Raw genomic sequence first — 16275 nt, forward strand, 5'->3', positions numbered from 1 at the left:
GTTTCATATTGTGCATAGTGTTAGATCTTACGTTTATAAACGTAGACCTTAGGTTTATAATGCAAGACTAGTGCTAGGAAGGCTTATAAAAGAGACTTTAAGTGAGTGAAAATTAACACTATTAACAAAGATATTTTTTTTCCCTTTAATAGTATGTCCCCATGGAAGGTATGGAAAAGGATGCGCCCATGTCTGTCCTTGTGGTCCAAGAGGAAACTGTGATCATGTGACTGGAGAATGTATTTGCCCCCCTGGAAGGACTGGCCAGAACTGTGAACATAGTAAGGATCAGCTCTCATATCCACTTTATTTTAATATTAATGTTCAGTAAACTATATTGGCATAGGTTCCTGTTAGTGATGCTTTACTTGTGTTGAGTAGATGCTACTATTTCTGAAGAGGAATCCTCATGAAAAGTTTTACATGAAACCATGAAACCATGTCCTTCAGTGGCCATATTGTTGCTTGGTTTTGTTGACAATAATGTTTAAAATAATCACATCTCAGAGAGGGGTTTATTGCTGAAGAAAGTCACATCAGCCCTTTTTGGACTACATCGACAAATACAAGAGATCCTCTGCACTCAACCCATTATCAATATTTTAAGGACATTGAAACATTTTGTGTCGTAAGCTACTAAAGTAGCTACTTAGTGGTGAGCACACCTTTTTCCTTTTTGGGCTACATTGGGATGCCCATTTATCAAAGGTCGGATTTCGAATTCATGTAAATTTTTTTAAATTCGAATATACTCACAATTCAACTGGGAGGTTATTTAAGAAAAAATTAAAAATGTCTAATATTCGGTCAATTGGTTCCGACCCTAAAATTGGAATCTTATTAGATTCATATTCAATTTGTACGAATCGAGTTTTTATCCCGAAAAAAACTTGAATGTCAGAAAAGGCTGTTAACATCTCCGAATGGCTCAACGGACCTCTGGCATTGACTTGCACGTGTATTTGGCAGGTTTTAGGTGGCAGATATTTGAATTAGGACTGTTCCCATGGTCGAGGTGTGATAAATCTCACACATTCGAATAGGGCGATTAAAATTCGAATGTGTGAATTTTGAGAATCGAAAATTGGAATTCAAGTTTACTATTCAACCGTTGATAAATCTGCTGCTTAGTAGATAGAGTTGAGTGCATAGGACAGGAGAATAGTTGGGAACCCTAGGGAAGGACAAGGATAAGCTAGCCTGGCTCCTGGTGGGTGACTGCTAGTGTAGGTACAGTATGTGAGCGAGCAGGCCTAGCATTTGTTTTAGTGACAGCTGGTGAGTAAAGGATGGACACCTGTGGGAAACGTATTGGTCAGTAGGTAATTGGTGTGTGCGTATGTGAGAGTATTTTTCTGGTGAGCCATAGTACAAATCTCTAAGAAATAAAAAAGTTTCTAAACAATTTGTAAACTGAGTCTGTCATGTAAATATACTGGTGGGGTTTATCTTCATTGCAGCATTATTGTTTGCCATGGCAGATGATGCTATGCCCAAGCTTACATGCATTTATTTCTTTTATTTTCATTTCAGTGTGCAGTAGAAATTATTTTGGGAAAGACTGCAAACACCACTGTACTTGTACGAATGGTGGAAGGTGTAACCCAGTTAATGGTTCTTGTACCTGTGGTCTGGGCTGGCAAGGACCTACCTGTGAAGAAGGTATGTGCTATATTGCTCTTAAATTCGTTTTTAAATACAGGCCAAGAATGTCACATAAAGCCCTAGAAATAAGGACCGTCTTCTGAGATAGTCACTTCCTATTTCCCTAGTCAGTGTATATAAAGTCTTTCCTGGGGTTTTGTTAATATGTATGGGTTTCTTCTTACATAAAACTTTCCTCTCTTGTTGTCTTATACGTTAGATATCAGCCTAGAATGGAATTTTCTCATAATGAAAAACATTTCGTAGCTTGCCTGATAATATTCGAAAAATGAAAGGAGAAAAATAAAAGTCAGAACATTCTGAGCAATTTTACAATTAGTTGTATAGTTGAAATTAGAAGGTATATGTCCCCTTTAATGACAAGTCACAATGTTTTTAAATGTATTAGTAAATGTAATAGCAACTGAAAGCGGTTTCGGTCTGTATCTCACAATACAGAGACTCTGCTTTCAAAGTAAATTAATTTAGAAATATCTTTAAAATCTCTGAAAAAGGAATGTGGCTTAGAATTATATTTCATTTTTCAAAGGCAAAAAATTAACAATTTTGGTTGGACGTACCCTTTTTTTGACTGGATGTAAAGTGATGTCAGAAATTCTTCAGCTGTTTCCTATACCACACTATTAATAGCTGCTACACTGTATATAATTAGCAGGCAGTGCTCTAAAGTGCTTCTCTATAGTACTCCTAATAGGTTGATTGTATTTCAGTGGCAGAAAGGGTAGGACAGAATAAGAAATGTAAATATTTGCTCTAGGTTTAACAGGATATGTGTATACCTATTTAATCATTTATATATTGTCTCAATTTAGGGTGCCCTGCTGGTAAATATGGAGCTGGCTGCCAAATGGAGTGTTCTTGTCAGAGCAATGGCACTTGCGACATTGTAACAGGCACTTGTCACTGCTTAAAGGGATATTATGGAGCAACATGTGAACATGGTGAGCCCCCCCACACACACATCAGCATATTACTGCCACAAGTAGAGATTAGTCCTGACGTGTCTGGAAAAACGAAGCACTGACATTATTTCTGGTGATAAAGCATTTGCAGGAGATTAGCTGCCCACAGTAGAGGAGATTTATAAAGGGCAGCTAATCTCCACATCTGCCAGGACCTTTAAGGTAAGGGCACACGCTAAGATTTGGGGAGATTTAGTTGCTCGGCGATAAATTGCCTCTTTTTCGGGGGGCAAATCTCCCCAACCTTCCTCCTGCCGGCTGGTAGAGGAGATTTATCAAGGGCAACTAGTCTCCATGTGTGCCAGTACCTTAAGGGTAAGGACACATGATAAGATTTGGGGAGATTTAGTCGCTCTGTGATAAATTGCCTCTTCTTCGGGGCGACAAATCTCCCCGAACTGCCTCCCACTGGCTACAATCTAAATCACTGGCAGGGTGGCACTCGGAGCGATTTGTTTTCCATATCGCCCGAAGTTTCTTTGTGAGGCAACTTCGGCCGACTTCGGAAAATTAAGCATTCCGAGTGCCACCCTGCTGACGATTTACATTCTAGCCAGTGGGAAGGCAGTTTGGGGACATTAGTTGCCTGAAGAAGAAGCGATTTGTCGCTGGGTGACTAATCTCCCGAAATAGCAGCGCGTGTCTCTGCCCTTAGAAGGCTTTTCAAAGAAGAATTAAAGGCAGGAAATAAATTCATTAATTAATTTCACCCCCAGGTAGATTTGTTAAGGAGAATGCACAATAAAGAAAAAAAATGGCAGTGTTCAGTTCCCCTTTAACATGACAAAGGTTGTACAAGTTATTTTGTTTGTGAGCAGAGAGTTTAGGGTGGGTGGGAGACCTGTTGCATTCCACAGCAGCCCCCTAGTTGAACAACCATAAAAGGACCAAAGGTTGAACCTTCCTGTAGCAAAATGTACATTAAAGCCCCCATCTGGTGCCATATTGTTTTCTCTGATTGCAGGAGTAGTACTTCTCCTCTGCATACACAGTACAGCCAATTCATCAACATAAACCATAAAAACCATGACTCTTTATTAGGGCTTTTACAGCTCACTGCTTGTGGGCTTGATTAGTTTGAACTGTATGTAGAAAGTTCTCTTGTTTTCACAGCCTGCCCACCTGGTTTCCATGGAGACAACTGTGGGGAATTATGCACTTGTGAAAATGGAGCAACGTGCGACCCTGTCACTGGGACGTGTCTGTGTCCTGCAGGTTTCTATGGAGACAAATGCGAGAAAGGTCAGCTATCTAATAAACTGTGTTATAAGCGCGTTAACACTCTTGCTTTCAGCTTTAGAGGCTAATTGCTTCGAATGCAACTGAGATGCCCATGGGTGAAAATGGAACAACAGAAACATATTTTTAGAAAAACATTTATTTGCGGGGTTACTTACTGAAATCCAAATTTATCTCATTACTTTAATAAAAATAAGACTCAACCAAACTCCCATCCCCAAATTTTGTCTTTTTTATTAATAAAGTAGCTTAATCGGATCCGGTAAAAAAAACTCAATAAAATTAAGTAAAAACCCGAATCATAATCATTTTTTTTTTACTTTTCTCCTGAATCACACTTGAATTTTATCGGGTTTTTGTCCAAAAATCCCGGATTTCCCTGATCATTGGGCTAAACTCAGCTGAGACCACCATATCTTCAAATTGGGATCAGTGCCTCTCCCATTGACTGATACAGGACCTTGACAGGTCTGAGATGGTGAATTTTCATATTTGGGCTTTTTTTATGCATTGGGGTTTAATAAATCTTAAAAAATGTGAGTTTTTTTCCCACAAAATATTAGAGTTTTTGCCCCGAAAAGCCTGACCAAATAAATTCGAAGTTTAGTAAATAACTCCCTTGGTGTGAAAATGTTGTCATTATATTAATTTGTTACGTTGAAAGATGAGAGAAGACAAACCTAGTAAATGTAATAAAGGTTATCAGGAAACCCATTATCCAGAAAGTTCCTTGAATGTCATCTCCCATAGGCACCATTTTAATAAAATAGTTACAATTTTTAATATACAATTTCCTATTTCCCTTTAATAATAAAACAGTACCTGTTACTTGATCTTAATTAAGTTATAATTAATCCTTATTGGAGGCAGAATAATCCTATTGGGATTATGTATTGTTTAAATGTTTTTTAAATTGATCATCAAGCATTCTGTATAACTAGTGATAGGTGAATAAATTCAGCAGGCGACAATTCACGGGTGAAACTCCCTTGAAAATTCGGCGGCTTCAAAACATTTTGGACGAGCATTGGAAAAGGTGCTCGCATCAACACTATTCAGACGCCCATTGACTTTAACGCAGGCATCAAAATTGACGTGGGTGTCAAATTTCGAGTTTTGAGAATTTTGCGGGAAATTTGCGAATTTTTCGGCATAGCGGGAAAAATTTGCCCATTACTTTGTACAACAGGTCCCATACCTGTATTGCTCTGGATAGGTAAACCATAAAATGAGCAGCTGTCAAGTCCCAGTGGCCCTTGCTGGGGTTAAAGTCTGGACCAAGGAAGAAGCTGAATTTAGGCAAAAAGAGTTCAAACAATGTATCTGAAGGGTTAAGCGAGTCTCAGGGCTGGCAGCAAGCAGAATAATTAGAATGGAACCGTAAGTTTAGAAAGGAACAGAAGATCAATCCATTTAGAATGACCCAGGAACTTATAGAATAAGACCTATATTTGGGTATTGAACCAGGGTCTTCAGATTCTATTTGTTTAGAATTGTTATGCTGAAGTATGGTGTGATGATTTTGCACAGTGAAGCGTCACGCAGCAGTGCGCCATCGTGATGTTGTAGCCATGGGCACAACCATAATGACAATGAGGAGGAGCCATTTTTCCCTTCACCAGTGGCAAACAGACAACACATATACAGTACCTTGCCATTGCCCTGAATGTAAACTGCTGTGTGTATGTCATTCAGATACATTGACAAAGCACCCCCTGTACTATTGCAGGGTTTACCCTTGCCTCTATAAAGGTGTAATGTCCATGTTCTCATAATCCTTCGAATGCCAGGATGTCTGGTAACTTGCTGAGTGTTTAGCTCATAGCTAAAACACATGAATAACAAAGTAATCCACCTGCAAAGTGTTGCACAAGAAGGTTAGGAGAGTGTGCAGAAATGCTGTGACATGCAAATTCACTTTGGATTAATTAGGATACTGGAAGTATGGGATCTGTCATCCAGAAAGCTCCGAATTATTGGAAGGACGTCTCCTATAGACTCCATTTTTATCTAAATAATCATTTGAAAAAACGATTTCCTTTTTCTCTGTAATAATAAAGCAGTAGCTTGTACTTGATCCAAACTAAGATATAATTAATCCTTATTGGAAGCAAAACCAGCCTATTGGGTTTATTTAGTGTTTACATGATTTTCTAGTAGACTTAAGCTTCAAATTAAGGAAAGATCCTTTTTCCGGGAAAAAAAACCCCCAGGTCCCGAGCATTCTGGATAACAGTTCCTATACCTGTAAAATGAGAGACTATCATGGTAGCGGTACCAAGCAGTAAAGCAGATCTACTAAGCTGCACGTATGACTGTTGCTAGCTAGAAATGCAGTACAGGTATGGAACCTGTTATCCAGAATGCTCGGGACCTGGGGTTTTCCGGATAACTGATTTTTCCGTAATTTGGATCTTCATACCTTAAATCTACTAGAAAATCTTGTAAACATTTAATAAACCCAATAAGATGCATAAGCCTTCCAATAAGAATTAATTATATCTTAGTTTGGATCAAGTACAAGGTAATGTTTATAATTACAGAGAAAAAAGGGAATACTTTTTTAAAATTTGGATTATTTGGATGAAATGGAGTCTATTTTCGTAATTCTGAGCTTTCTGGATAATGGGTTTTCCCAATACTGGGTCCCATATCTGTACAAGCGGGGATCAGAAGTCAGAACTTGGGCATGATGCAGTGAATGAATGTACTTGGGGTATTTTCTGCACAATCTCATATACTTTTCTTTCAGGCTGTGAGAAGGGGACATACGGAGAGAAATGTAACAGGCTTTGTGAATGTGAAGGAAATGCTCCTTGTGACTCTGTGACCGGAGAGTGTATTTGTCCCCCAGGGAGATCTGGTGCCAGCTGTGATTTAGGTGAGTGACAGAGAGAATATGTGATTTCAGCTTTTCTGCTGCAAATAGGACACAATAAATCTTGCTTCTGAAAAGCTCATTTACTTTTGCTAAACTGCTTCCTTCAGAAGCCTTTGCCTTTGTTTGACTTAGCAAACTGACTGAACTTTTATAATATTGGGCTTGCATCGGACTTGCTGATATTTAGCATTAAGGCGTAAATCACTCTGTCTGTTTTCTTTGTTTACAGAGTGCAGGATCGATCGCTTTGGCCCCAACTGCACCTTCAGCTGTGACTGCTCATGGAATTCCCAATGCAATTCAATGAACGGGGGCTGTATGTGTCTTAATGGATTTATAGGACCAACCTGTCAAGAAGGTAAAAAAAAAAGTACTTTGTATCACTAAATTAGGAAATGCCATTGCAACAAGAGGAAGACATGGCAGCTAAAACTGTAGCAAAGGTGACACATACTAAACAAAATTATACCTTCTTCCCTGCTATCAGGCTTGGGTCATGGAAAGGAATGTTTTCATATACCCGTCAAACTTCCAACCTCTGGGTTAAGGGTAACCTATAAGATGTAGCTATTTCTCATGAGGAGCTGGTTACATTATGCATTGTGTTTGGCTGCAGGGATGAGACTCATGGTGATAGGCTCGTTGCTTGTCTCACATAGGGTGCAGGCCAAAGCCCAGTAATAGTAAGAAGTAAGCTCTTGTGGACAGGACTCTCTTTATCTCCATAACCACTTTTTGGACACCCCTTGTGCCAAAGGTTATACATCACATTTTTCCTTACCAATGCAGGTCCTGAGTCCCCTTTGCTAAGTGAAAGGGTACTGGGAATTACCTCTCTCGGCAGTGCCTCCACCTAATGGGATCCGGGAATACACATGCTAGTGGGCCCATTAGGAAAACTTTCAAACGCACAACGTACTGTGTAACAAATAGCTTTATGTAAGAGAAAGGCAAAGTAAAATACATTTACATATTAATTGACCCACTACCCTTGGAATGTATGCAAGTCCAGTCCTGGCCCTCTGTCTGCCAAAGGAGTTGCGGGACTTTGCCTGGTACAAAGAGTCTAAGTCCCTTTTCCCCAAAGAGCACATTTGTCCCCAGGTAGCGCTACCTGCCCCAAATACCTTTCCGATTGGACAAGATATTGGCTCCCACGTGCCAGGCATACAAACAGTCTGTTTTTACAAACAGGAGATACGCTGGATCCTTATTCTTTTTCTGCCCTCCCTCAGGCACAACTCACCTGAGGGATTCACTCAGATGGGTAGGCTCCTCCCAAGCTGGAACAGGCATCCACAGCAATGAAATCCTTAGAAGCTCCAGGTTCTCCTAGCCGAGCACACAACTTGCTTTAAATTTTCAGGGTATTGCTCCCAGCTCCTAGCGCGAGCACGATAACCCCCTTTACTCCTCACAAACAGCTCCCAATGCTGTCTATAGCACGAGCATGCAGAATTCCTCCTCTGCAGAACTACAGCTCTCCATAATGTGCTCACACTAAAAATCCAGATTTGGAAATCAGGAGTTTCAGACCCTCCTGGTCTAGCTCCCAAGCTTGGGGCTGCCGCACCCAAGCCTCAGAGGCCTCCTGCCTTTACATCTTGGTGGCCAGATTCTTACTCCCACTCTGAAGTAAAATCAGCAAATCCACACATGAGCACATGGTATCTCCTATAAATAGGAAAGTGGTGCAGCAGCTACATCTTGTGACATCCTCCGGTATCTGCTAGCATGCTGCACATGGACAAGGCTGAGCCCTTCCCAAGACCCTAGGAGACCCTGCAGCTGAACAAACAGGGGATGTCCCACCATGTGGTTCAGATTTTCAGGAACAGAGGGGAATTACACCTCTGTATCCCTACACTTCTGTTATCTGCTTTACACCCATTTATTGTACATTGCTGTGGAATATGTTGGCACTTTATAATACTTGTTATGAATAATACCAGTAAGGAATTGGTGTTCCCTTATTGACTAGCAGGCCTCATTTGGAAAATACAAATGCATGATGTAGGTATTTGTAAAGGGTTTGCTCACTTTTGAGTTAACTTTTAGTATGATGTAGAGAGTGATATTCTGAGACAATTTGCAATTGGTTTTCATTTTTTATTATTTGTGATTTTTGAGTTATTTAGCTTTTTATTCAGCAGCTCTTCAGTTTGTAGTTTCAGCCATCTGGTTGCTAGGGTTCAAATTACCCTTATAACCATGCATTGATTTGAATGAGAGACTGGAATATAAATAGGCGAGGGTCTGAAGAGAAAACTGAGTAATAAAAAGTGGCAATAACAAAAATGTGTCACCTTACAGAGCATTCATTTTTTAGACTGAGTCAGTGACCCCCATTTGAAAGCTAGAAAGAGTCAGAAGTAGAAGAAGGCAAATAATGAAAAAAACTATGAAAAAATGAAAAAAATTAAGCCCAATTGAAAAGTTGCTTAGAATTAGACATTCTGTAACATACTAAAAGTTAAGTTGAAGGTGAACCACCCCATTTAAGTACTTTTTTGTGTTTAACATGGAATCTGCTATTCTATGGCTATGGCCATAACTGGCTAAATCTCAGTCAACGCAGTGGCTCTGGGTGCAGGTACAGGAGTGTTGCTGTAGCCTAAAGAAAATGGTTAACAGTGTACATCAACAGCTACAAACACTGTTAGTGGGCTACGGTTCTGTCTTTGGAAACAATGTAGCAGAAGTCAGACAATGACAGTATGCTTCTTCAAGGATCTGTTAATCAGCTGGCTTCAACTACACTGTTTAAAAGTCAGAGCGACAAGGGCAAAGAATAGAAAAGGATAGGCAGATGCGGCTTTCAATAGTAGTTATATTTATATATATAACTTTCTACCCATTACATTCAATTACTAAGTAACATTTTCTTTTTGGTTTAAAGCCCCTTTATGGTCTTTGTGGTCATGCATTCTAATTTGAATTTGATTTAGCTCAAATTGTGTCAGTTATAGGACAGTGGCATTCCAAAAATATTCCAAAACCAATTTTGAGGTTCAGACCAGTATAAGTAATTTTTGTCCGCTTGATCCTCTATAATATATAGATTTGTAGTGGTTAAAGGCCGCTCACCGTTGGTAGTAATTGGCTCGGGTGCACCTGCCCCGAGCCCTGCGCTTATTACACAATCCTTTACACGTTATTTCCAACGGTTATTTGCACTCATAGATAAATATAAGGATCGGCTTACCCTCTCCACGGGGTGACCCGGGTGCTGCCGCCCCGAGTCTGTCGCTAAGGGAGACGTTTTCACAATACACATCCAAGACGTTGCAGCGCAGTCTAAAGTCAAAAAGATCAACCCTTATTGATTTATATCAGATTAAAAAGAAATGCTAGCTCATGGTCTGACGCGTTTCGTAACTATGTACTTCATCAGAGACCTGATAGAACAGTGGCATACTGATTTTATTACCTTTCTCTCATTGAAGGTGGGCCACCCCAGCTTATGTCGACTCTGTTCCAGACATTACTATGTAAGTATAAACTCCTGCTTGCTCTTTATTTAGAAATTCTTTGTTATATACTGGCCCTATCTGACATCAACTCATTGAGTTTGGGTTATGTATAAACACCAAGCTATGAAAAGATATAATTTTTTTTTCACACAGACATACCTGATTCCACAGATTGAAAAGAAATAATGACAGTTTCTCTCTGTTGACTAGGCCAGGTCCACTCTCACCTTAGGCTCACAGGTAATGCAGAGAAAGCAGAGGGACTATGATAAGCAGATGGACTTTAACTCCCCAAATCCATCACTGTAAACCTATTGGAGATATGGAACTGGTGGGAGCTAGATAAGGAGCTAGATAGATTTCAAATGTTGAACCAGGTTGGTCTGTGTAAAAAAAAAAATACATTTATATTTCTTTTTGGAAATTCAGATAGTGTTTATGCACCTTTATAACATATCCTCAACTGAATGAACTCATGTCAAAAAGTGGGGTGAATTTTCCCTTCGAGGCCATAGAAAATACTGAGAATTGTCAAAAATACCGTTGCATACAATTATGTGATTTGAGTGTTTGTAGCAGAGATAGTTCTCAGTATTGCCTATGGCAGAGAATATTCTAGACTTAAAGTACGTAGCCACGAAAAAACCACAGGCAACAAAAAGCTCCATGTGTCATTGTCATAAAGGAAGTGTGCCTCTGCTGGTCAACACAATCAGTGTCAAGTATTAAGACTCTTACCTCCAAGCTTTTTGTAACACATTGTACATGGGGAGAATGCATAACTACATGTCAAGTATGCCAGACTAAACTATGCCTCTATTACTAAATTGTCCCACATTTTGGGAGAAGTCCTACTACAAAAAGTTCTGTCCATACACAGAAAGATCTCTTCCATTGACTGGTCCTTCCTTGACTTCTACATTTTTCACCATGACTTTCGCAATTCCTGTTTCTTAGGCGAATCTTCATGCAGCCTAATTAAAGGAAAACTATACCCCCCAAACAATGTAGGTCTCTATTAAAAGATACTGAGTAAAACAGCTCATGTGTAAAACCCTGCTTCATGTAAATGAACCATTATCATAATAATATACTTTTTTAGTAGTATGTGCCATTGGGTAATAATCATAAATAGAAAATTGCCATTTTAAAAAATAAGGGCCGCCCCCTGAGATCGTAAGATTCACTGTGTACACATACAGACCACATGTAAGGTCACATGAGCCAATTAACAGACAGAGTTCTGCCTTTTGCTTCCTCACTTCTTCCTGTTACAGTTAGTGTTGTAGTATTTCTGGTCAGGTGATCTCTGAGGCAGCACAGATAGAGTCACGAAATGGTGGCTCAAGGCAAGAGATGTAAAAGGGTAATATTTATGTAAATATATATTCCAGTTTGGTAAGATTCTTTAATATATCATTCAATTTGATATAAACTATCTGTTGCTTAAGTATTCATTTTGGGGGGTATAGTTTTCCTTTAAAGGAATAACATGGTATCCTGCCATGCTGTTTTCTGCATTCTCTTATGTGTTTATCCTATAAAAAATGAAAGGAAGCCAGGCATGTGGCAGGGTTTAGTAAAGCTCTCAGTGAGACATGCATGCAAATTTCCCTTAATGCTTCCTTGACATAAAACAACTGGTACTACTAAGAAAACAGTGCCAGTTGTTGCATGTCAGATCAGATTGGTCACCGTTATCCTTACAAATGTGCCTCAAACCAGAGTGGTTTGTGTGTAGAACTACTGACTGATAAGATGTGACAGGCCTTGAAACTATCTAAGCACGCACACTTTTGTAATGGCCTATATTCCCTGTGTTAGCTTCAGATGTGGAACAGTATGGTGGACAGCCACATCCAATCTAGCCAATCACACCCAAATCTAGCTTTGACAAGACACACAGAGATTTGTGTCTATAGTGACTGCACTTTTAAAAGTGGCCATATCTGGAATAATATGCAGACTATTCACATGATCAAGGTGCTCTTTTCCTGTTGACTGGACCCAAGGGAAGACCGTCTCTGTTCTACTGCAAGGTGGCAGTTGTGTGCAATCAGCTAGGATGTCATTTACAATTCCTACTGCTCATCTTTCTTCTGTTAAACTGTATTTACTTTTGCATTTTGTTAGTAACTGTATTATTTCCCCACTACCTTTTCTGTTCTGCTGTACTATTGCCCTAAGAATCTTCCAGTGCCAAGACAGAATCCAGATCACAAGGTCAACATGTAATATTTTTCCCACAAATGTCTTTACTACTTCTGTAAATTCTGTTTAGGAGCAGTATATTATTACACAAATGAGCATGCGCATTAAATAAATGAACTTGTTTTCCAGATGCAAAGTCTCAAACACAGTCCGGATCCTCAGCTCGATATCTGATAAATACCAGCAAGCAAAGGCCATAAAAAGCCTGGAATATGTTTATTCCATAACGCTATTGAATTACAACATGCCGTTAATGCAAAATGTACTGTGCACTGTTGTAAAGGTGCCAAACAAACTTTGTATGGATTTCTAAATAATGACTTGAATAAAAGCAACATGGAGATGCACGCGAGATTCCATCAGCCACCACCAATCAATGGCTTCTGCACCTAGAACTGAAATGCCAAGAGGAAACACCTGCACCACACCCAACATGAAATGCTTTCTGTTCCACCTGATTTTTACTGAACATAGTCAAGAAGCACAGCAGTGGTCTCATTGTTACTTCCTTCTAGTCTTCTTGTCTCAATCTGAAAAGATCCATGCACAGAAATATCCAACTACTGAGAATGAGAAGGAGTAAGTGCTAACAGAACAGCCTTCCATTGCAAAAGCCATATAAAAGGGACGTACTTTGGTAAATTGCTAACATCAAGCTGATTGGAAACCATTCTCCATATATTAGTGGGCTGGCAATAACAGCACCCACAGGCCAGGTGCAGCCTTCCAATATATTAAGGCCTCGTCCTTCAATGAGTTCCTTATATTCTTTGTATAATGTAATCATTACAGTATTAACAGGCCCTTGGGAATCGGCCCACTACATGGAATAAGTTCTGGAGAACTGCTGGGCTTCTCCTGCACTTCCTCTGTATAAACCTTGGGGCAGTTAGTACTTAAATACTACTGTGTTTGATATTTTTCTGTATGGATAAGTCAATCAATGGGTTTTTAGTCATAACATTCAATGATGGGTAAGACACAAGAATATCCAGCGGCCATTGTAGACCCAAAAGATGTCCGGGCACAGGTTCTCCTCAGTGGTAACTATGTCCTACTGTTACGCCGGTGTAATGTTACCAACTTGTGCTTCTTAATTCCTGGTTCCATTTGCAGTCCGATGGTTTCCATCTGTTTGTCTGATCAGGGGAATAGCTGAAATATCTATTTATGTTGCAATATTTAGAAGAATGAAGAACTTTTGAAGCCACAGCCAAAAGGTCACACGTGTCTGGTGAGCATATGAGATATCTATGTAACATACACAATGTCTCATACTCATACATGCCAAGCTCTGAAGGAGCTTCTTGATGTCCAAACATTGTCATTGAAGCCCAGTAAACAAACAGTGACATCACTGCTGCGGTGACAATATTGTACACAAAGGAAGTTCATTCCTGAATTATTGACATGAACTGGAATAACCAAAATTTTCAATGGAGCAGGCGCTCAGAATAAAGGCACTCTTCCACCAGGTTGTTCAAACAAGTAGAAAAGATTTGTTGTGTCCATAGCCGTACGCGTTTAGAGCCTATATAAGTCTTTGTAACATGAAACACGTAAGGCTATGGACACTATAAATCTTTTCTACTTGTTTGAACAGCCTGGTGGAAGAGTGCCCTTATTCGTAGTGCCGGCTCCATTAAAAATTTTGGTCTGTCCGGTCCCCGTGCGGAGGGCTCAGGGCAGTGCACACGGGCCACTAAATGTGGGGAGTGATAATTATACTTTTTATGGGGACCCCTACTCCAATTCATCATACCAATGAACTGGACTAACACCATATCTCATAATAGTGACTACTTGTCTATGTAAACACATGACCAGGCCTATTTCACATGACTTTGTAGATCGCCTATACATTAACTTTGTGTATGATATAGACAGTTTTTAACATTTTTTTTTTATATTTTTGCTTTTGTGAAATGCTTTGGAACTAGATTTTACAGCTGCTTTTCTGGTTGCTAGGATCCAATATACACTACCAACCAGGCAGTGGTTAAAATGAGAGACTGGCAGATGAATAGCAGAGGAACTCAACAGAAAGCTAAGTAATAAAAACGAACTCATAACGTAGTCTCACAGAGCAATAATTTTTTTAGCTGCCGGGGTCAGTGACCCCCATTTAAAAGCTGGAATAGGTAGAAGAGCAAATCAAAAACGATAAATGATAAAAAGTGACGATCCGTGTTAAGAATAGGCTTTTCTATAACATACTGAAGGTTAATTTCAAGGTTAACTACCCCTTGCTATTACTTTTAATTACAAATAAGCAGTTGCCTTGAACAAGGCAGGGCCAAAAAGCTGCCTACAATAAGGACCGATCTTTATGTAATTTGCATATGGAATTGTATTTGCCATGTTTTTTTACCCATAATTCAATGTTGCAGACCTGTCTTTTGCTTAACCAGTGTGTGTGTGTGTGAGTGTACAGGCCTTGTGTAACGGAGTGTAAATGCCAAACGATGAGTAAAACCTGAAAGATCCACTTGCTTTCAATGGATTCAGCTGCGAGTAGAGGAATATAATATAAATGCAGATGCCGTTAAATAAGATGTATGGGGAACCACACAGAATTATTCCAATTATAAATATTCCATGACTTTTTGCACAGAATAGTGAGTCAGTAAGCAGCATGTGACAACCGGGGAGGAATTTTCTGACCCTCAACCACCTGTTATTCAATAAACCTTCACACATTGGGGATGTTACTCATTTTTAGCTATGGATTTTTTTTTCCATATCTGAAACTGAACAGAAGTGATGAGTGGACGTTCTCCCTATAATTTATTCATTAGAATGAAAATCTGAATTCCTTTCTATCTTGGGTCGTTAATTGCTAATTAGAATGACATTTCCTTTGCTGATGGCTGCCCCTAGCTCTGTGCTTTCCCTCCAGGGATGAATTTATTGTGGTCCAGAGAACTCAACTGCAAATACCCATTTATCTCACTGCACAAGAGCTCATCCATGTTGCAATAAAGGAAACTCTGGCTAAAGTACTATTAAATCTCTCTACGTTCTACTGTATTGGAAGTGATCAGATTGCCTGAGCGCTGCCCCATGTTGTCTACTTGTATGAAATCCAGTAATTGCCTGCTTCAGCCTTTATTGCACTTCATCACTTGGAGCCTCATCCTAAGTACCTGCTGGGGGGGACATATAAGGGTAGAACTACACAAACATTTTCGGCACAATCTGACGGGCTACGACAAAAGCCGGCATTAAATCGGATGCGACGGAATAAGGTAAGTAATGGCATTGTTGGATGGTGTCGCAGCATTGATGCGACGCAACACGATGCAGACGCTGTCTTCGGATCAACGCTGCGACTTCATCCGACATTTCTATCTCTTACCTTATTTCCGTCACATTCGATTTGACGATGGCTTTTGTCACAGTGCGTCGTATCGCGCCGAAAACATTAGTGTAGTTCTACCCTTGCCCCCGGCCGTTCAGGATACCTCCTCCCAATGTTTGGGGTGAATTTTGGCCATGAGGCTGATATCAGATGAAAATACATTTCTTTATGTATATTATATTACTCTCTTTCTTGCAATGGCCTAATTAATGGGTCATCACTTTTCAGGCTTAAACCAGCCAAAATATTTAAAACTAAATGACATCAGTTCTGCCTTGAACCCGTAATCTCACTATTCTAGTGGCTCTTTCCCAACTTCGAGTTCTTTAAACAAACACAAGCTGATTGGTCAATATGAAGCCATATGATTCATTAGACCAGAAGTCCAGTAAAAGAAATGTGGCAGCAAAACTACTACAGGTATGGGACCTGTTATCCTGAATGCTCCGGACCTGGGGCATTCTGGATAACAGATCTTTCCAT

General features: G+C 39.7%; 1 protein-coding gene across 2 annotated transcripts in view; it reads left to right on the forward strand.

Annotated features, from left to right (window-relative positions):
• Nucleotides 1-16275, forward strand: part of megf6.L (multiple EGF-like-domains 6 L homeolog) — a 283490-nt gene extending 267215 nt beyond the window's left edge. For both annotated transcript variants that reach the window (XM_018226155.2, XM_018226156.2), the window contains 8 exons: nucleotides 153-281; nucleotides 1534-1662; nucleotides 2478-2606; nucleotides 3741-3869; nucleotides 6619-6747; nucleotides 6977-7105; nucleotides 10194-10238; nucleotides 12561-16275. In XM_018226155.2, the coding sequence (XP_018081644.1) occupies nucleotides 153-281; nucleotides 1534-1662; nucleotides 2478-2606; nucleotides 3741-3869; nucleotides 6619-6747; nucleotides 6977-7105; nucleotides 10194-10238; nucleotides 12561-12631 (890 nt within the window). In that variant the 3' untranslated portion in view covers nucleotides 12632-16275. The remainder of the gene's footprint in view (nucleotides 1-152; nucleotides 282-1533; nucleotides 1663-2477; nucleotides 2607-3740; nucleotides 3870-6618; nucleotides 6748-6976; nucleotides 7106-10193; nucleotides 10239-12560) is intronic.

The sequence above is a fragment of the Xenopus laevis genome, chromosome 7L, assembly GCF_017654675.1.
Source record: "Xenopus laevis strain J_2021 chromosome 7L, Xenopus_laevis_v10.1, whole genome shotgun sequence".
Lineage (NCBI taxonomy): Eukaryota > Metazoa > Chordata > Amphibia > Anura > Pipidae > Xenopus > Xenopus laevis.